The sequence below is a fragment of the Malaclemys terrapin genome, chromosome 11, assembly GCF_027887155.1.
Source record: "Malaclemys terrapin pileata isolate rMalTer1 chromosome 11, rMalTer1.hap1, whole genome shotgun sequence".
NCBI classification, from domain to species: Eukaryota; Metazoa; Chordata; order Testudines; family Emydidae; genus Malaclemys; species Malaclemys terrapin.
The window spans coordinates 66836594-66858202 of record NC_071515.1 but is presented as its reverse complement, the minus strand read 5'-3'; the positions used below and the strand labels follow the sequence as shown (position 1 = coordinate 66858202).

Here is a 21609-nt window from a genome sequence, read left to right as displayed (position 1 = left end):
AGTCCCTTCTTTCCCTGTTATGGGTAGAGCTATGGGGAAAATGGGTTCCCCATTTCATGAAAAAATTTGAGATTTCAAAAGTGTTTCCTGTTCCACACTGGGACAAAACCAAAATCTTTCCAAATCTGGTGCAAAAAACCCCCAAAAAACAAAACACCCAAACAAACAAAAAAAAAAGGGTATGAGAATCAACCCTCTTGCCCCCTTGCCAATACCTAATAGTTAGGGTACTAACCCAGGTCTCCCACACAGGGCCGGCTCAAGTGTTTTTGCCGCCCCAAGCAGCACGCCGAATTGCCGCCGCGGATGGTGGGGGCAGTCCATGTGCCATTAGGGCAGCACGCCTGTTTCCGCGGCAACAGCAATTCAGCGTGCTGCTTGGAGTGGCAAAAACACATAGACTGCTGCCCCTTGCAGATTGCCGCCCCAAGCACCTGCTTGGAATGCTGGTGCCTGGAGCCAGCCCTGCTCACACAACCTAGTTCTGAATCAGGGGGTACATCCAGACTACCCGCTGTATCGGCGGGTAGAGATCGATTTATCGGGGATCGCTATATCGCGTCTCATTAAGACGCGGTATATTGATCCCCGCACACGCTCCCCGTCGACTCCGGAACTCCACCGGAGCGAGTGGCGGTAGCGGAGTCGATGGGGGAGTCGCGGCTGTCGATCCCGCGCCATGTGGACCCAAGGTAAATCGATCTAAGCTACTTCGACTTCAGCTACGTTATTCACGTAGCTGAAGTTGCGTATCTTAGATCGGATCCCCCCCAGTGTAGACCAGCCCAGGCAGAGCAAGGATTTGAACTTGGGTGTCTACCACATTCCAAGTGTCCTAATCACTGAGCTAGTGTGGGGTGGGTCTCTGGAAAAAAAGTTTAATTGAAACTGATACATTGGTCAAAACCAAAGCCTTTTAGTATAATCAGCATTTTCCTATAAAAGAAGTTGAAAAATTCCCCAACCAGCTCCAATTGTGAGTACTTTTTTAACTGATGTAGGATAAGCAAAACCAACATTCATGTGCTAGTAGGATACAGAATAGAATTTGGAATTATATACCTAGTGCCTTCCATAATCCAGGTATCCCTAAGTACTTTGAAGTAGTCAGACGGGGCAGCGGAAGCAAATGTTTGGCAACCATTGTGAGTTAGATTCCAAAGATGTGGCCAGTTTGCCCAACTGTGGTGTGTTGCAGAAACACAAACTTCCTATAACTGAAGAATCTGCTATATTGCAGAAAGGAGAGTCGGATTCCTGGGGGCACAAAGGGGACATTAGCTGACCTAATGCCCCCTCCTGCACAAGGGGTCACCCAGGGTGATACAGAGTCAGCTCCACACCTTCAGGCTGTGGAGATAAAAGGTCTGGCTGTTAGACCACCTCTCTGCAGCGGTTGCTGGAGTTGTCCCTGGGGGCTATGGAAGCAAAGCACCTCCTCTCTGCATGCTGGTCCTACAAACCCTAAAACGCAGAAGCAAGGTGCATCGCTTTGAAGACCTAATGGGTGGTTCTGGGGTTCTGCCAGTTGGGGTGGAGCTGTAATTACCACCACGATTGCATAGCAACTGCACTTCTAGGAACAGCGCTCTGATGAGAGCTGTTTTATCAACACATTCTCTGGCTGCCCTGGCAACATCCCTTTCCCCACCCACTTTCTGACCCCTTCCTCCACCACCACTATAAGCAGAAACTTGGCTGCTTTGTGCTGCCACAGTCTAGCATCAATCCTTCCAATGGGGGTCAGGAATTGAACCCAGGTGTCATGTATGTCCCTGCAAATTAGAGTGTTAAAGAGACAAGTCCCACTAGGCCTGTTGCAACCATGCCTGATTTTCTTCAATAGAAAAAGGAAGCAGCATGTACCTCCCATATCGAAACACGCACTGTAATAAGAGACTCTACAGAAACCCAGTACTTTGCAACTGTCCAGATTTGCCTTGTTGGCAACTGTGACCAGGCAGCTAGCAGAAACATTACGTCCTACTTGCCTCTCTGAGACAGCAAAGAAATACGGGGCTAGGACTTGCTGTAGCTGTCTGACACATACAGGAGAAAACAGACTCCCTGGTTGCACCATTCCTAGCGCCTCAGGCTTTTTGGTCTGTCAGCATTTGTCTGTTCTCTCTGAATCTAATTTGCTTTCTAAGGGACAGCATGTTGAGTAAGTATTTCTGGCATGCAATCCTAACCGGCAGTGTGCATTGCAGCATTTCATTACCTTACAGGTTCACAGCACATAGGAGTCGCGCTTTTTACTTTCAGCTTTAGGTAGCTCAGACTCTTCTTCCAACTGGATAACCAGCTCTCCCTGGATAAACCAAACAAACATGGCAACATACTACTTGCCCACGACAAAGAACCGCTTTATACCAGCTGCTTGGCACTAGGAACAAAGTTATATGCATCTCAGGTAAAGGGGCACTATACTTAAAACTTCCCCCTAGGATAACTCCTCCCTTAGTTACCTTCCCAAAGTTCAAGCAAGGATGTGTGTGTTTGGTAATACCTTGGAGCACACTTTCTTTTGGGGACACACTGGGTGAAGGAGCTCTTCTAAGAGGCCCAGTCAGGCAGCACAGAGAGATTTTCTCTCAATGCTGGTCATGAAATTACATGAGACGAGCTTTAACTTGAATATACCACAAACTAGAGAATAAACAAGCATTACTTAACCTACTGCAAAGCCAGCCCCCATCTAACCTGTCACGGAGTTCCTGTGGCTGCTTCCTATCTCCCTTTCTCCTAGTCAATAAGCCCTGTTCACCATCAGCTTTCCCCTGCCTCAGAAGCTCTCTCATTACCCCACAATCTATTCCACCTGCATGACACTTGAGCAAGGAGTTAACTCCCTGACTGCTGGATTCTGGAGGGGACTGTACACAGGTGGCTCCAGTCACCAGCTGGGGATAGATAGTGGGCCGCACCCAGGGTAGGTTTCTGTCCCTTTCTTCAGGGCTCTGTTTATTGTCTTCACAAAGAAAGAAAAGTGCACAACAAGAAACACAAACAATGTCACTAGGGGTTTGCACTTGGTAGGGACCTTTCTGAAACCAGGGGCTTCACAGGAAGGGGGTGGGCAGGCGGCTGGCAGACTCCTGCTCTGGTTACCAGAGAGTACCCTCTCTCGTCTCTTCTGGTTTTCCCCTCCCTTCAGGGAGCTGAGTTCACCTTTCTGATGTCCAGGTGAGAGTGTGGGCCAATCATGAGGTGCTGATCATCTATGTCAGCTGATTCCCAGCACCTATCTGCTGGGCTGCTCCCTGTCTCCCCTCCTTCCCCCAGATATCAAAGGGGCAGATTGCCCTGTCATAGGGACCGGCTTGCATGTTATTTCTTTGTGGACAACTTAATTCACCCCTCCCAGTACAAAGCTCGAGCGAACAGCTTAGGGTGAAGGTTAAGAGTCAGGGTATGTCTACACTTAAAATGCTACAGCACAAGCTGCAGCTGTGCTGCTGTAGCGCTTCAGTGTAGACACACACTACCGCAATGGGAGGGGTTCTCCTGTCACTGTAGGTGATCCACCTCCCTGAGGCCATGTCTACATGAGTGAGCTTACGGTGACACAGCTGTACTGATACAGTTGCGCCACTGTAAGATCGCTCGTGTAGCCGCTCTATGCTGAAGGGAGAGAGCTCTCCCGTTGACATAATAAAACCATCTCCACGAATGGCGGTAGCTCTGTCGGCAGGAGAGGCTCTCCCTCCGACATAAGGCTCTGCACGCTACCGCTTGTGCCAGTGAAACTTACAGTAGAACCTCAAAGATACGAACACCAGAATTACAGTCTCACCGGTCAACCGGACACCATGTGAAACAAAGTAACCAATCAGGCAGCAGCAAAAAACAAATATTGTATTGTGCCTCTATTGCATCTTAAAGGTAGGCACATCTGGGTTGCTTGTCCCCACCCTTTTCCTTACCCTCACCCCCATGCGCGGGGCACCCACTTCCAGTAGGAGTTGAAGATGCTGAGATTCGCAGGCAAAGCTGTGAGCCCCCACTGCCAGCCCGAGGCAGCCAGAGCTGGAGCGGCACTGGGGTCTGCACTACTTTCCTGTAAGCCGTGGGTGCTGTATGCACCCACCCTCCCCTAGCCAGGAGTGGGGAGCCCTGTTTTCACAGACATCCCCCTGCTGTGAGGGGGATGTGCTGTTTTCATCACCACCACCCTGGTTGGGATGGGGACAAGCTTAGAAGCTGCCTGCAAGGAAACTGCCTAGGTGCCTCTGGAACCTGGCCTGGAGTGTGAACTGCTGGAGCCGGAGCTGTGTTCAGAGTTACGGACAACCTCCATTCCCGAAGTATCCGTAACTCTGAAGTTCTACTGTATGTCGCTCAGAGGCGTTTTTTTTCACACCCCCGAGTGACATAACTTTTGCTGACATAAGTGGTAGTGTAGACATGGCCTCAGAGGCAGTGGCTAAATCGACAGAAGACTTCTTCCATTAACCCAGCACTGTCTACACCAGGGGGTAGGTTGGCATAGCTACGTCCCTCAGGGTGTAGATTTATCACACCCCTGAGCGGTGTAGCTAGGTTGATGTAAATTCCCAGTGTCGACCAGTCCTCAGTGATCCACCTGCAACAACTCCTGGACAGGCCACTGGGCTCTATTGCAGTTTAGCTACGGCATTTATTCTAGCATGTGTGCAAAGTCTATAGCCAAACAATACCAAAACTAATGAAATCCAAACAATTTCTTCATGCTGATTTTTTACATTTTATTTGAAAGCAGCACACACTCTCAGACAAAATGCATCTAACAGTACTTAGTGGCAGAGGAAAGACAGTCCATTAAATAGGTGAGGGGAAAAGTTGTATATAAAACTACAAAATATCTATGTGCTGGGGTAGTTTTCCAGCACTTAACCCCAGTGCACAATGAATGAGCATGTAGGGCAGGAATCCCTCACAGAGACATCATTAAGCTCATATACAATATATACAGTAAGGGCGATAGCCGAGATTATACTAGAGGGTGCTTGGGCCTACACAGGAATCTGTTGCTTGTTGAATATAATTTCATACCTGTTCTGCACAGATACAGAAGTCCCGAACCAGCAATAATGAGCTGTATCTCCGCCCCACAGTAGCAACTGAGTTGTGGAATTTGTGAACTAGCTTATTCTAGAATGAGAGTTTTGTTGAGTGCTTTCTGCTTCATTTTCTCCATGTGTCCTTGCAGTCTCTCTCTGAGTTTGCTATTCTGGGATTGTAAATACCAATCCAGCTGGTCTCTTGGGTCTCTGCAGGAGATGGTGAAAGTAATTTATATTTATAACAACAAGGTAAACTATTATATAAAGGTGATAAAACCAAAGAGAGCCATTCATGGCAATGTGTCATATTCACTCTTTTTTTAAGGGCAGGAGATAACTTTAGTAAGGTCTATATAAATGCTGTTCTACGGGAGTATATGCAGTATTGAAAAGTGTAACAAGAACTGCAAACGTGGCATTCCATCTGAGCTCAGCTAACTGCTGACTGGGGAGATAACTACTTACCTTACAGTAAGAATGTACTAGGAGCAATTTCAAGAGTATTTAGAAAAATGTAAATGGTATAATCCAGTAAAACACACACACATACGATAATGCTAATAACGAGCCTTCCATTGAGAATGTCAGGGACTTCCACTGGCATTGAAAGACACTGAATTGGGCCTTAACTGTTTGTTAATACAATCTTGTATTCCCCATTATAGAGCCCAAGCAAATAGGGAACTTTTCCCCAAATCTGTCATGCAGGAAATGCTAAACCAGGTTATGGCTGTATTACTGCCTACTGCTTGTAGCAGCAGCCACTGTCTTCTGTGTCCTCTTCCTTCAACATGGGGATTGTGACCTGTGGATTGGCCAGGCTCTACCATTTCCCAGGCCTGTCCTCAGTCCTCTGTGTAGCCATGTGGAGAAAGCAACTGTGGGCAACTCAGCAGTGGGATGAGAATCACAATTTTTCATATTTATTCCGGTTGTTTTGGCCATCAAACCACAAGCTTCTCTGTAGCCAAGTCACAGAGCCTGTAGCATTGCACAATAAAGTGTCCTGAGAATAAATTCAAACTCCACGTCTTATCAGCTCCATGGAGAAGCAGTTTCATAGAGTTTAAAGTCAGAAGGGGCCATTAGATCATCTAGTCTGACCTCCTTTATATTGCAAGCCATTAAATTTCACCTAGATACCCCTATGTTGAGCCCTGTGACTTTAGGGAGACCAAAGCATTTCAGTCCTCATAAGACTAAGTGATTGTGTGTCCCAGCAGAGAACAGGAGAGACCAAGGTGCCAGTAATGCCAGAGGCTCCTGCAATGGCAGGGAATTGATTAGCTGAGATATGCCCCAACGATCCTAGCAGGCGATCCATAGCCCAGGCTGCAGAGAATGGTCAAATCCCCCAAGGTCCCTGCTGATCTGACCTGGGGGAAAATTGCTTCCCAACCCCCAACCAGGGATCAGTTTGACCTTGCACATGTGAGCAAGACACAGCAGCCAGGCATCTGAGAGAGGATTCCCTGCTCTGGTCTATCCCATCCAGTATCCCACCTCCTGCTGTGGCCCATCTCTGATGCTTTAGAGGAAAGTGAAAACCAAACCAAACCAAAAAACCCACAGCCATGTTGGCAAAGAGATACACTATATTCTCTAGTAGACGTAATCACTGCTCTACAACTAATGCAAATTGGAGTTTTGTGATGACCTGCAAAGTAATCTAAATAACACAGCCTCCTCTGGCTAGTGCAGAAGTACCCAAAGCTCAATGAACAGAACATTTCTAATGCAATATTCTACTCTGTTCAATAGAGGTTTTTATGCTGTGTTCATTACTATAATATGTAAGTGCCTTCCAATCCGGGGTAGCTCTATGTATTTTGCCGCCCCAAGCATGGCAGTGAGGCAGCTTTCGGCGGCATGCCTGCGGGAGGTCCGCTGGTAACGCGGATTTGGCGGCGCTCCTGCGGGAGGTCCGCCGGTCCCGCGCCTTCGGCGTACCCGCCGCCGAATTGCCGCCGAAACCACGGGACCGGCGGACCTCCCGCAGGCACACTGCCGAAGGCAGCCTGACTGCCGCCCTCACAGGGACCGGCATGCCGCCCCCCGCTGCACTTGGAGCCGCCCCTGCTTCCAATCATGCACTAAAGTATGTGACTAATACCTGTCACATGTCTATTCTTTCATTTGCTCCCCCCGGGGGGGGGGAGGGAGAAGTGTGAGTAGGGAGTGTTTTGTTTTGATTTTTTATAACACACACACATGCGCACACAAACCTGTTTGTTAGAGAAAGCCAGGTCAAAGAAATGTGCCTTGCACTTAGAGTGAAAGGTGGTGAGGTTTGTGATGGTCTTTGGTTCCTATGAGAGTTCATTCCAAAGCTGTGGGCCAGTCTGTCTCCTGATCGAAGACGTGTTTAAAGTAGGGTGGGTTTTTTTAGCTTTGTAGAAAACAACAGAATTTTAGAAGATTGAATCTTACAGTCACACATCTTCTTACCCAGAAAGAGGAGCTGAGGTATCCACTAAGTTGCTGGAAGCAAGTTTAACATCCAGGGGTGTATCGCTAGGAGAAAAAGGCCATTCTTTATTAACACAAACTATTCCAGATCCTCATGTTCTAAACAACACAGTGAGAGGAAATAGAGAAAGCAGTAATGAGACACATAAGTAAACCCAGGTGCTTATGTACTACAAATTACTGTCAATTGACACTGCAGAGATGACAGTAATTACAATTGCCATAATGCTTGGCATTTATATAATGCTTTATGGATGATATGCTGCCTACGGGGTTTGGAAACTCGATTCCTTTTCAAATTCATGGGAATTAGGTGATTTGAAAATCACAGCCTGCAAATTCAAAGCTCTGGATTAGTTGATTTCTCAACAGCTTTGTGAGGGAGGCAGGTAAGTATTATTACCCCCATTTTACAGATGGCAAAACTGAAGCATGGAGAGGTGAAGCAATTGGCCCAAAGCCACAGTGAGTCAGTGACAGAGCCAGGGTTAGAACACAGGACCGCCTCATGCCATTTTGCCAGACCACATTGCCTCTGGCTTAAGACCCCTACCTCCAGAATACCATGCTCACCATCATATTTTACCACCTTAGCCCTGTTCACCTTCCCTGCCCTCGTCAGCCCCCCTCACATCCTTCTACAGCTCCCCATAGGTGTGCTTGCCCTCACATATCTCCCCACAGAGTTGCTATCTAATACATCTTGAAGCCAGGACAACAGAATTAGCCGTACTTTTCCCTCATCACCTAACCCACAAAACTCCTGTCCATTCCCCAGAGCACTCCCCAGCTGACCAGCCTGGCTCCCCCGAATCTCTGTGCTGAGCTGTGGATGCAATGCAGTCTAGTGGTGATGCAATGTCAGTCTAGCAGTATTGGAGAATGGAAGTCACCAGCAGAACTTGATTGGTCCCTTTGCTTTTCCTTGCAGAGATCAGGTTATACCAAAAAAGGGGAATAGCTCTTTGTGTTTATAAATGTGACATTTGAAAAGTAGCTTGTGTGTGAGACGCCATGGGAATGACTATGTGTAGGAAGCTGTGACTCTTTCGCTGGGGAAGTCTAAAACAAACATCACCATCCCAAGGGAAATTTCAAAGGACTCATTTCCTCTGCCAATGTCAGTAAATATCTGACCAAAAAAACCATTATAGAAAATTCACCTGGCCCAAGAAGAGCGAGTGTGTTTTATTTTGGAGACTAAATTCAGATCTTCAAGCATGAAACAAAGGGATTCAGTTCCACTCCAAGTGCACGATCTGAGCGTCATCTTAAGGATGGCACTGCTAGGAGACCTCAGAAATGAGCTTGTACATAAACCGAAACAAGAGACATGCCCTCAACTTCCCTGCCAAGCGTCTTCCCTATATTTAAATAAATAGACATTTACCTTCCAACTTTCAGTGGTTTGCTTTTGACTTCTTCCCCTGATTCAATCTGCGGAAATTCGGCTTTCAGCATATCCGGGGTAAGAACCACTTTTAACTCAGCTTCAGTCTCACTGAAAATGAATATGTTGAAAAACACTTAGTTTTCACCTATTATTATTTTTTACCTGTCCTATATTTTTTAGCCTGGGAAAACAAAAGGATGTGTTATGCAAGAAGAACCATCTGTACTTTTTTGTTGCTCGGTGAGTGTTTTTATACACATGCTATATGTACACCCACATACACACACGGGTGCTTAAAATCTCACTGCAAATTATATTAAATAAATAATAGTGAGGAAACTTACTAGCCAGTTATATTTTCCTTGTCTCTCTCGGGTAAGTCATCCAGCATTGGTGGTACATCTATTGGGAGCATATCTAAATTGTAGGGATCACTACTGTGGAAATGACATAATCATATGTTTGAGATGAGAAAGGTAGGGTAATGGCACATGATAAATATGTTCTGGGGATCTTCACATTATAAATATTCACCCCCAGGGGTGGGACAGATAGGAGGTGGGGGCTGGGCCACGACCCGCTCCCCTAACTGGCCCGCCATACAATTTACGAAACCCGATGCGGTCCTCAGGCCAAAAAGTTTGCCCACCCCTGCTATAGACACATGAGTCAACAAAGCACAGTTTTGTTTTTTAAAGGTTAGATCCAAAATTGTTAAAGTTAGGCACCTGTGTATATACGTAGGCACCTAAATAAGTACACCTCTTCCCCGCTATAACGCGACCCGCTATAACACAAATTCGGATATAACGCGGTAAAGCAGCGCTCCGGGGGGGGCGGGGGGAGGATACCTAACATTAGGTACCCAGGTTTTGAAATGGTCATAGTTAGGTTTTCACTCAGCTGTGAGTGTGTTACACTGCTAATGCAGATAGCTGTAGTAGGTACTAAGACCTCAATTCAGCAAAGCACTGAAGCATGTGCTTATTTTAAGCACGTACTTACATTTCATTGGCTTCAAGGGGACTTAAGTACCTGCTTATAGTTAAGCACAAGACTGAAAGACTCCCATTGACTTCAGTGGGTTTTTGGTCCATGCCGTGCTGAACAGGGATGCATTTAAGTATGTTCTGAATTGGGGCCTAAGTGCTATGCTCCAAGTGAATTAGTGTCACCCTCTTCCCCGCTGCAGAGCTAGAACTATGGGAGCAGGGTGAGTAAAGAAGCAAAGCTGCTGTGACCCACAGTGGCAGTGGGGAGGGAGGGAAAGAGATGTTGCAATCAGATGCGTGTGTCTTAGATGTCACGTGTCCCGCTCACACCCTCACACATGCAGGGTATGCAGAGCTGAGTTGCTAGTATCTTCCCCCGGTGCCTGGGGCTGAAGTGGAGTAGTCTTAGTCCATAAGGTCGGCTCTTATTAGACTGAAATGTCACTTACAAGGCTAGGTTCTGCCCCCCACCCTTACTCACACTGAGCCTGACCCACTGCCCACTGAAGTCAATGCGAGTCTTTCCACTGGCTTCAATGGATTGGGCCCAGTGAGTAGTAATTTACTCTGCACATAGTTCTCTTTGTTTCGATGGGACAATGTGTGACGTTATGAGTAAGGGTGGCAGAATCTGGCCCGGAGTGAAGGTGTTTGATGTTCAAACTCTTTCTTACCAATGATGCATCACTGTGCTTGCCAGAGTGGGAGCATTAGACAAGGCTGAATAAACCACTGACGGGAATCTTCTCCAGTACGTTACTCCTCGAATGACTTCCTGAAACGACAACAGACCCAGTGACCATGCGGGTAAAATGCAATCAGTAAAGAAAGGAAGGGTGGGAGAAATGTGTGCAGGAGGGAATGCCTTGCTTTGCTTGGTTAAAGCCTGTGTGTGCTGAGCTTCAGTTCTCTTCATCTGAAAAGTTACAGGCTCCAGTGCAGGGCCCTGGAGATGCAGTGGGGGGTTAAAAGAGGGAAATCATGAGGAGATCCTCAGGGCTGCTGCAGAAAGGACATGGAGAAGCTCTAGGGAGGAACAAGCTTCCACCAATGAACAATCACATTTACCCATAAATGCTAATAATCAACTGCGTATGCCATTAGTAGCATAACACATCTTCCATCTGGGATAACTGTTTAGGTTCTATTTGAGTCTACAAGGCAAATTCTCTGCTGACTTACACCCTTTGCAACTAATATTTCACTGAAACCAAAAGCTGGACCTTGTGATGCAGAAATTTCTTTTGTGTAATTGGAATGCTGGATCCTGTGGGATATTCTTTGGTGAACCTATATTTTGGATGAGGACAAAGATGATACTCAATGTTTGTTTCTGAATAGTCCAAAGGCTGCATACAGACATACAATCCTGGAGTAGGATTCTGAAAACAAACACAAAGAAGAGATTTTAAAAAAATAATTCTGTGCCCTTTGAGCAAATCTGTCACTGAAAAATTCAGTTCTTGTCATTAATCAGAAAGGGATTCTCAGCTCAAACTCCACCACCTAGATCCCACTTTGCCTCTTTAGTTCAACTCAACACCTGATCTCTCCTTCCTCCCCTCTACCCCAAGTCTGTCCTATGATCCCCTATGGAACACGGCTAGCAACAGACACTACCTGGGATCACTCCTGGCTCATTGATTTCAATGGGAGTTAGGCACTTTTAAATATCCCACTAGGCATCTAGCAGTGTCTTTAGGCACCTAAATACCTTTGAAAACCCACCTATGATCATGGGCACTAAGATGGATAAACAGAACCCAAGGAGCAATCCTCCTCCCCAACCCTTTCTCATTCTGCTTAAAGACCAGGCAGAACTGCAGACCCTGAGTGCAAGAGAACTGTGCCAACCCTATCCCACGTAAGGAGGTGCACAATGCCACACAGGGGTTGGAGAGGAGGCAAGGCTATGGCCCTCCTCTGTGCTGACCTGCAGATGAGCGGGGGACAGGCTGCAGCCCACATAGAATGTGGTAGTGGGTTTGCTGGGTAGCTCTGGATGTCATTCAACACTTACCTATTGCTCCCCCTGGGGGTGGGGAAGTGTGGCTGTGGCACCTCCATAGCAGGGCTGTGCCCTACAGCACCATCTAGCCCTGTGGCACACAGTTTTTATATATAAACCTAAGAAAGGTAATTGTCTTCCAATTCCTTACCAACCCTGTAATGGAGCAAACATACATTTCCCTCCGGTCCTTGGAGGCTTTACTAGAGCCGAGTTTTACTTACAAATATGCGAAGTGAGTGACTGTCTGGAGCTTGGAGTAACGCTTTGGGAGCTGCCAGGTTTAAAAGGCTCGCGGCCCTTTCCAAGGATTTCTCTCCTGGGTGTTCGTGTAGATCCTCCTGTGGTGAGGGAGGACTGAGCTGTGGCTTTGGAGAAGTTACTATTGAGATCAGCTCATCCTGGAACAATTCAGAAGACAAATGTTTGCAGAGGGAGTTTTGGTGTAAAATATTGTGGCAAAATGCTATGCAGTGAAACCAAATAATGGATTTTGGTTGACTTGTTACCTTGGCTCCCTGCTTTAATGGTCGGGAAAGATTTTGAGGTTTATAACTTGTTGATGCATAGTGTGTACAAAATGGCTGGTACCCCATAATGCTGAAGTGCTGAGGAACCTAGGTACAAATGAAGATGATTTATTGTAACACATGCATATGGAGGTCAGTGTGTTCTAACTTTCCAGCTCTAACATGGAGACTTCACATGGTTTCTTGCTGTAACAAATGCTTGGACCATCATTTGGGGACAGTGACATATGACGAAAACTTTGAGCAGGAATACTTAAGCCCTGTACAGTCAAATGAATTTGTGAAGGAATGTTTTCACTCTAGATGTTTTCTACAAAGAATCATGTGTGAAGTAATAATTTCTTGCACAAACAAGATTGATGGGCTGGAGGAAAGCAGTGTTTGCGTAATACACCTACCACTGGTATGTGAAAATAAAATGGGACAGCAGCAAAAGTACAAACAGGAAAAAAAAATTAAGAGCTCCTTTAAGCAGTGTTGTTTCTATGCTTGCTGCAATCAGCAAAACAAAGACTAGGCCAAATTCAGCACTGATTTAAGCCCAGTGGAATCTCCTGACAGAATTCGGCCTTTTTCATTTTCTAAATGTTGAGGGAAGAGGGTTTAGAGGTAAGAAGGTAAAAAGTAGGTTCTGGATTCACAAAGCTTGAGAACTATTAAAATATAGCTGAAGATTGAGAAACAAGTCTGTATTTACTATCCACAATAGTGGAATACATAGGTATTTAACAGCACCTTGGAAAAAATCATGTCTTCCCTTTTTTGTAACTTTTATCAGGGGAATCTGGTATTTGCTTTGGGGCCAGATCCTGCACTCCTTGCATGCTCAATTCTTGAATTCAATGAGAAATGTGAGATCAGGCCCCTTGAATCAAAAGACTAGTAAGCCCAAGTCATATAGTTTCTCGAAGGCTGTCTTCAGTCTTACGATTCAGGAAGCTGAGAGAGCAGAAGAGCAGAGCACTGGAGACACCATCCACTGGGGACACAGAACCTCATGCTTATGATGTGGTCTTCATCAGCTTGGTGAGCACATGGACTGACACTCAATGTGGAGAGTCTGACCCTGCAGACCCTTACTATGTCACTAGCCCTTTCCCATGCAAGAATCCTAGTTAAGAAGTCATAGCAGTTGTATTAGTAGAAACTCTGTCTGAGGTGCAATGGCTCGAAGAGGTCACACAATTGGGGTGGTGCACCTCTGTACTGCCCCCTATTGCTGACTCTCCATGAATACCGCAAATGAGTCCACGCATTTAGGGAGCTAACAAAAGATAAATCCCACAGTCCTCACACAGTCAAAACTCCCATTGACCTGAATGACAGGCACTACTGGTTCATACACAAAATGCGGCACTGTATTTTTTATGTCACACTGACTCTAATGAAAGAAAGCAATATGATACAGGTGAGTGACTAAGCTGTACTGTCTCACCTTTAAGTCGTAGAACGGGTGAATGTGCTTGACTTTCATGTCTAAAGACTTAACAGGAACTGGACCAAGACCATCGGGAGCCTGAAACAATACAGTATTTTAAGACAACGATATACTGGGCATTTTCTTTTTCAGCTGAAATAAGTCATCAATACAGCCAGTTGGAAAAATGGGGAAAGAAGTTTGGAAACATTTTACCAGCATTTTCTTCCTGTCTTTTTGGGTTCTTGAAATTTCAGTGAATTTTTTTCTTCCCGAAAAAGTCAAATTTCAGAAAATTTCAATCTGCTCCAGCCATCGCTGCATTATTATGAACTTGAGGACAGTAAAAGGCAGTTAATAAAATGTAACACTTCATTTTTTTCACTATTTTGCCAGTACTTTTAATAAACCTATTGTCTGAATTAACAGTATTTGGTGTTTTGTTTTTCTCAGATAGCCACTATGGTACCTAAGGAATTTCACAGATGAATTCTCTGAGTTGGTATCTGCATTGATGTTGGAGTCCTCATGGATTACGGTTTGTTGGCATTTCAATGTGCAATGGTCCTCAGCTCAGATGGGTGCTTAGATGTTCTCCTGGAAGTTAAAGCCCCTTTGGGCTTTAACCCAGAAGCCTAGGGAAAGCTGTAACAAGTCTAGCCATAAGCATGGTTGTCTTTGTTTGTTGTCCGAATACATCATGCATAAGGCTACGTTTATGTCATGGAGGTCATGGAAGACATGGAATCTGTGACTTCCAGAGACCTCCGAGACATTCTCTGCTTCAGCCCAAGGAGCTGTGGGACTCTGGAGCTGGCAGCCAGCGGGGCCCTGGCAGGGTTCCAGCGACAGGTGACAGCAGTGACAGGGGGCCCCCGGCAAAGTTCCAGCATCAGGTGACAGACTTCTGAGGGGGCCCTCCTCAGGGTTCCAGCAACGGGAGAGAGCCTTGCACGGGGAGAGGGCGCCTCAGGCGAGTGGCTGGAGGCGTCCCATTTTCTCTTTGGGAAATATGGTCACCCTACAGCTCCCAGCCACCACTGTGGTGGGGGAAACCATGGAGCCGCAGCAGCAAAAGTCACAGACAGGTCACAGCTTCCGTGAATTTTTGTTTATTGCCTGTGACATGTCCGTGACTTTTACTAAAAATAACCATGACAAAATCTTAGCCTTAATCATGCGTTTAGCTCTTTAGCACAGACATTTGTAAGACAACTACCACTGTAGCATCTAAATAAGGGGAGAGGGTGTTTCCAAATGGATAGAGCACTGGACACGGGCTAAGGAGATGTGGGTTCTATTCCTGGCTCTACCACTGGCCTGTTGGATGACTTTGGGCAAGTCACTTAGTCCCTCAGTTTCCCCATCTGTAAAATTGGGATAAATATACTAACCTCCTTTGTTAAGCGCTTTGAGATCTATTGATGAAGAGGGCTATATAAGAGCTGGGTATTGTCATTAATAAGTATCCTGTTAGATGGTCTCACCACCTCTTTGACTCTTTGTAGATGGGGGTTAACCTATATCAATGTCAGAGCTAGTCTGTTTCTTCATGTGATATTGTTGTGTATCTCTTATCCCATGCACCCTGTAAGATCAGTCTCTCCCCTGGAGGAATCCTGCCAGTTATGTGCAAGAGGACTCCATTTGTGTGATTTTTCATCTGCATCTGTGTCTCTACAGCAATTCAAAATAAAGGGCACATCTTCAATTACTCTTGAAATGAAAAAAAGGTTCCAAGCCCAACTCTGCCCCTACTTATAAAGTTGCAACTCCCAGTGAGGTCAATGGGATCTTTACTGTAATCTTTAAAGAATCTTACACAGTGAAACCTGTCTTAAGAGACCCCGCAAGTGATGAACAAAACCAGGTGATTAAAAGAAGTTGCAGATGATCTAAAACCTCTGATTCATATACAAACAGTGTGTAAATCCATACAAAGAACAGGAGTATTTGTGGCACCTTAGAGACTAACAAATTTATTTCAGCATAAACTTTCATGGGCTACAGAACCACTTCTTCAGATGCATAGAGTGAAACACACAGACAGAAGATATTTATACATACAGAGAACATGAAAAGGTGGAGGTACGCATACCAATTGTAAGAGGCCAGTCAATTGAGATGAGCTATCAGTAGCCGCAGAAGAAAAAACTTTGAAGTGATAATCGAGATGACCCATAGAAGGTGTGAGGAGAACTTAACATGGGGGAAAAAAAAATTCAATTAGTGTAATGACCCAACCATTCCCAGTCTCTGTTTAGACCTAAGTTAATTGTGTCTAATTTGCATATTAATTCAAGTTCAGCAGTCTCTCTTTGGAGTCTGTTTTTGAAGTTTTTTTGTTGCAAAACTGACACCTTCAAGTCTGTCACTGAGTGATTAGAGAGGTTGAAGTGTTCTCCCACTGATTTTTGAATGTTATGATTCCTGATGTCAGATTTGTGTCCATTTATTCTTTTGCATAGAGACTGTCCAGTTTGGCCAATGTACATGGCAGAGGGGCATTGCTGGCACATGATGGCATATATCACATTGGTAGATGTGCAGGTGAACGAGCCCCTGATGGTATGGCTGATGTGGTTAGGTCCTATGATGGTGTCACTTGAATAGATATGTGGACAGAGCTGGCATCGGGCTTTGTTGCAAGGATAGGTTCCTGGGTTAGTGTTTTTGTTGTATGGTGTGCGGTTGCTGGTGAGTATTTGCTTAAGTATTTGCTGAACTCGAATTAATATGCAAATTAGACACAATTAACTTAGGTCTAAACAGAGACTGGGAATGGTTGGGTCATTACACTAATTGAATTTTTTCCCCCCCATGTTAAGTTCTCCTCACACCTTCTATGGGTCATCTCGATTATCACTTCCAAGTTTTTTCTTCTGCTGCTACTGATAGCTCATCTCAATTGATTGACCTCTTACAATTGGTATGCGTACTTCCACCTTTTCATGTTCTCGGTATGTATAAATATCTTCTGTCTGTGTGTTTCACTCTACGCATCTGAAGAAGTGGGCTGTAGCCCACGAAAGCTTATGCTGAAATAAATTTGTTAGTTTCTAAGGTGCCACAAGTACTCCTGTTCTTTTTGCGGATACAGACTAACACGGCTGCTACTTTTAAATCCATACAATGATTCTTATTGCAAGGAGCTCCAGACCCATTGAACCATACAGTCAGTTTTCAGATACAAACACATGATCTTAGAACAGAGATCTCTAAAGAGTATTGGCCTTTAGAGATCTCTTCGTATTTGAGGACAAAAATTAATATGAGAAAGGGAAATGACCTTTTTGTTGGTCAGAATGGTTAATGCACTGACCCTCTTCTATAATGTGCAGTGTGGGAATTCATTCTTTATAGGAAACAAGAGTAGAAGGTGTGTTACTAAGTGATACCAACATTTGGGGATATTTTTAGTAGCCTTACAGCCACTTATCTCATTCTGACTCTGCACTGTACTGTGCTGGGCATTGCTCAGTTAGGAGATTGTACAGAGTGCATATTTTAATGTCAACTTCAAAAACATTGAGGAAAATTATTGGGCAATAATAGCCTTTAACCAGCTGACTAGGGCAGGGACCTTGTCTTCATATGTATGTAAAGTCCTGTGCACATCTATGGTATTATAGAAAGAGCCTGGTATTTGGTATAACAGAACTAATACAATGGTGTTTATACTTCCAAGGCCAGGTCCTCAACTGATGTACATTGTCATAGTTTCATCAGCATCAATGGAGCTTCAACTATAGCAGCTGAAAATCTGGATCCAAGCTTTCAGGCTAAGTTCTCATTCATACTACCTTACTCTGGGTATTATATTTATACCCACTTTAAGGCCCCTTTACACATCCAGAGTGCGGTAAAGTGGCCTGAGCGTAAATGAGAATCAGACCCTTCATTTCTAGTAACTGATTTGTTGCCACTATAATCAAAGGACCTACCAGTTCATCAGACCACTGAGGTGGATGGTAGGTTGGGAATTTGAAAGGTAATATGCGATCTACAGACAAGTTGAAAGCAATGCTCTTATGCTCTTCACCCATAGCTGTTGAGCTGATGATTTTCAAACTGCTGTTTTCTGCCATGTGGAGAGAAAGAATCAAGATCTTGTAATAAATGTGAAGATATTCTCTCAAAAATAAAACCCAACCACAACACAGACTTTTAATTCCTTCCTGAGTCAGGATTTGCCCAGCCATTTTGATATAAATCGTAAGGTATTATTTCACAGGGCAGGGCTCTAGATGCCACATTTAAGAGTAGACTTGGAAGCATTTGATTTTTATTGGTAAATGTTGGTAAACATCAATTTCACTGGACAAACACAATCTGAAAAAAAATATTTCCATCAATAATATTCTAAAATGTACAGATAGGAGGAAGAAAAATGCTGCTTGAGAATATATTAGTTTGATTTAAGGATATTAACTTTGTATATTTTGACCTGTGATGTTGACAATTTGTATTTTAACATTTATAAAACTTTAACTTTCAAATCTGTGCCTACTGTCATTAAATAGTTAATATCTGTCTCTCCCTATTGTCTGACTCACCCCCATTATTTCCCACAACTGTGAACATTAAAATTGATAAAACTAAAAAAAGTAATAATAAACATTGACATTATCCATCAAAATGAGAAAATAACAAAAATCTAACTCTGCCAAGCCCATTTAAGAGGAGGCAGGCACAGTCCTGGGATTGCTGGGTCAATTCAACGGCAAGACATTCCCAACCGCTCTTCTCTAGCAGTAGTATTTTTGCCCACTTGTTTCCCTTCTCTGCAAAGGTTGTCTTGTCTGTTTGTTTCTGCTCATGCTGGAGGGCATATATTTAAGTGCTCAGATGCACCTAAAAATCCTTTGCACTGTCTGCCATAGCATCTGAGCTTTAAGACGCCAATGGAGTTACTGTGATGGGTTTTGAGGAACTGGAATTGCCCACTGCAGAAAAAAAGAACTTTCTTTGGGAAAGGAAATGACATGGACAATAGACAAGGTGGGTTGCCAAACAGGGTGGGTAAGCAAGAAGGAGAGAGCGGTGAAGGAAGAGACTAAAATTCCATCATCACTTAGGACAACAATGCACCCCAGGGCTGGCCTTGTCTTGGATAGCTCAATGGTTTCTCAAAGGCTTATTCATTACAAAATGAGTAGCGTTTCTGTACTACTGCTTCTATTTCACTATGAGGAAATGATCCACTGCTGTTCTCTGCTTATCAAGAGCCAAGACCGATGTCACGTAATTACTGGCAAGCATCTGTTCGGAAACAGTGACAGGAGACAAAAGGAGCAGCACTGGATGGATGGCGTTGTATTTTCTGGTTCCCCCTGTTTTACTGCACCAAGTTCAAGCATCCTGTCCTCATCACCTTCAAGATCCTTTCTCAACTCTGTCCCTCCCTTTTTATCCTCACTCACCTCTTATCATGTTGCCTCTTGGCTCTTCTGCTCCACCAATGATACCAGCCTTGTCCACCTGTTTGCCTGCTTCTCAGGCAAACATCTCCACACCTAGCACCCTACCCCTTATGAATGGAACACCTTCACTGAGATGATCCCTACAGTTAATGCCGTCTCCCCGTTCAAGTCCCTCTTCAAGACCCACTCCTTACTTGATGCCTAAAATAATAGATGACCAGCTAATAATAGAGACTCTCAAGGATTGTTAAGGTTTTTTTTAATGCCTGTAAATAACGTGTATCAAAATCATACATATTTCGACTATACCCATTTCCAATTCCCATCACAAAATTGCAAGCTCTTGGGAAGGATTGTTTAGTATGTGTGTGTGCGTGAGCTATACCTAACACAGTGGGTGCTATTGGAATAACCGCAATAAATTGAGATGAGCTAAAATGCAAATCTCTTGTCCTACACTTTACCTGATACAGAGCTTTCTTCATCACTATGCTCTTCGATGTCTCTCTCTAGTCCACGGAACAAAAGTAATACGCGATTTAGCCGCCACTGAATCAGGACCTAGGATAATTATTTAAAGTTTTCAAGTTAATATTCAGTTGAATGCTCTACAATTTAAATTTATACTGACATCCAGTACTGACAGCTTTAGTTATTCCTCGCAGGTCACTTGGACTTCAGTTAAAAGGAGTTTTTTGATGTATTGCATCATTTTTGTCCCAGGATATTTCTGTGTGTTTGTTTTTTTGGACGTGTGGCAGGATGCATGTACTTGCTGCATAGAGTTTGACTAAAGACCAGCTAACTGTGACATTACATATAGAAAATAGAAGACTGAGCAGGTGGCTGTACTGTCAATTTAAATAGAGATTGTAAATATAAGCCTTCATCCTGTAACAGGATCCACGTGAAGGCAAAGATCTGCCCATGAGGATCCTGTTGCAGGACAGGACCATGGATGTGTTATTGCCCCTGTAGAGCAATGAAGTCTTAACATGCACTTGGGGGCACTTTACACCACATGATGAAGTAGCAGCACAGAGTCATAGATATTAGCGACAGAAGAGTCTATTTGAGCTCCTGTATAACACACACCATAGAATTTCACCCAGTTACCCATGCACTGAGCCTAATAACTCGTGTTTCACTAAAGCATATATTCCAGCAAGGTATCCAATCTTGAGCAGAAGACATCAAGAGATGGAGAACCTACACTGGCCATTGCATTTGGATTGATGGGAAATGAATGGTAGAACTGCAGGGTAATATTTAAATCCAAACAGATAACTTTTCATTTATTTGATTTTTAGTTTCACAAAAACATTTTTCTTCGAATTTGGTTTCGCAAAAGTTATCGGTTTGTTTGTTTACAAATTCTAAATTTGGAGCCTTTAGCATTTTATCTCTGTTTAACATTGATTTATTCTAATAGTGGCGTATGGATTTTTTATTAAACCCTTTGTTTTCTGGAAAGGCTGTGGCACATTTATGACAAACAATGAAACCAATGGGCTAGCTGTGTAGGTTCCTTGAAGATGGCAAACTAAATCGGTGTGGTTTTTTGTGTGTTTCCCAAGACATGTTGCTATTACACTGCATTTTGGTTGTTCACGTTACCCGGCGAGCTGCTTGTTGAAACCGTCTTAGAATCCTGTGTCTGTTGGCCCAAGGGTCGTTAAGGAGGAGGTCAAACTTGGGCTGGACACTTGGACACTGCACAGCACACAGAAAGTGAAAATGTAGGTTATAATTGTTTTAATTAGATAGTGGAGGAATATCTAGCAGTCATTCCATGGACTGAACCCATACAATATTTTCTAGCATTGAGGTTATACCATGTAAAAATGTCCAGCCAAATAATAAACTAATTCTGCTCCTAGGCCATATCACACCCACAGTTTTTAAACTGAAATTCTCATTAATGGGTTCTTTGGGAAGCCATTGTTAAATATTCAGAGACACAATATGCTCTCCTGTTGTGCTAGTGTAAACCTGGAGTAACTCCACTGAAGTAAGGCAGGAACACTACATAAATGTAACCAATTAGTGGTAGAATAGGGGTGAAAATGACGGGCCAGATCCTGATCTCCTTGATACCTGTGTAAATCTAAACTAACATCATTTATCTTATGGATGTTAGGGCCAAAACCTGGTCTCATTGAAATCAATGACAAAACTCCTTTTCAGTTCAGTGCAAGCTGGTTTGGCCCTTACTCCAGATATAAACTGGTGGAACTGAGATCAGAATTTGGCCTGATATCCTATTGTAGATCCTACAAGAGTACAGATACAGATACCCAAGGGTAATGACATTGGCAGAGTAAGTTCACCG

At 44.2% G+C, this 21609-nt stretch overlaps 1 protein-coding gene across 2 annotated transcripts in view; it reads right to left on the bottom strand.

Moving 5' to 3' along the window:
* Positions 1–2225: 2225 nt before the first annotated feature.
* Positions 2226–21609, bottom strand: part of CFAP221 (cilia and flagella associated protein 221) — a 36041-nt gene continuing 16657 nt past the window's right edge. Inside the window, exons 14-26 of one of the 2 annotated variants that reach the window (XR_008446616.1) lie at positions 20895–20990; positions 19742–19838; positions 17799–17935; positions 13873–13953; positions 12417–12524; positions 12132–12308; positions 11123–11281; positions 10574–10674; positions 9252–9344; positions 8905–9015; positions 7494–7559; positions 5035–5252; positions 2226–2311 (exon numbers count right to left, since the gene is read on the bottom strand). Coding sequence is in view for 1 of the 2 variants with exons in the window: in XM_054043308.1 (XP_053899283.1) it covers positions 5129–5252; positions 7494–7559; positions 8905–9015; positions 9252–9344; positions 10574–10674; positions 11123–11281; positions 12132–12308; positions 12417–12524; positions 13873–13953; positions 17799–17935; positions 19742–19838; positions 20895–20990 (1350 nt within the window). In the remaining variant the exon portion in view is untranslated. Of the gene's footprint in view, positions 2312–4713; positions 5253–7493; positions 7560–8904; positions 9016–9251; positions 9345–10573; positions 10675–11122; positions 11282–12131; positions 12309–12416; positions 12525–13872; positions 13954–17798; positions 17936–19741; positions 19839–20894; positions 20991–21609 lie in introns of those variants that run through there. The other variant, XM_054043308.1, reaches the window with a different exon arrangement.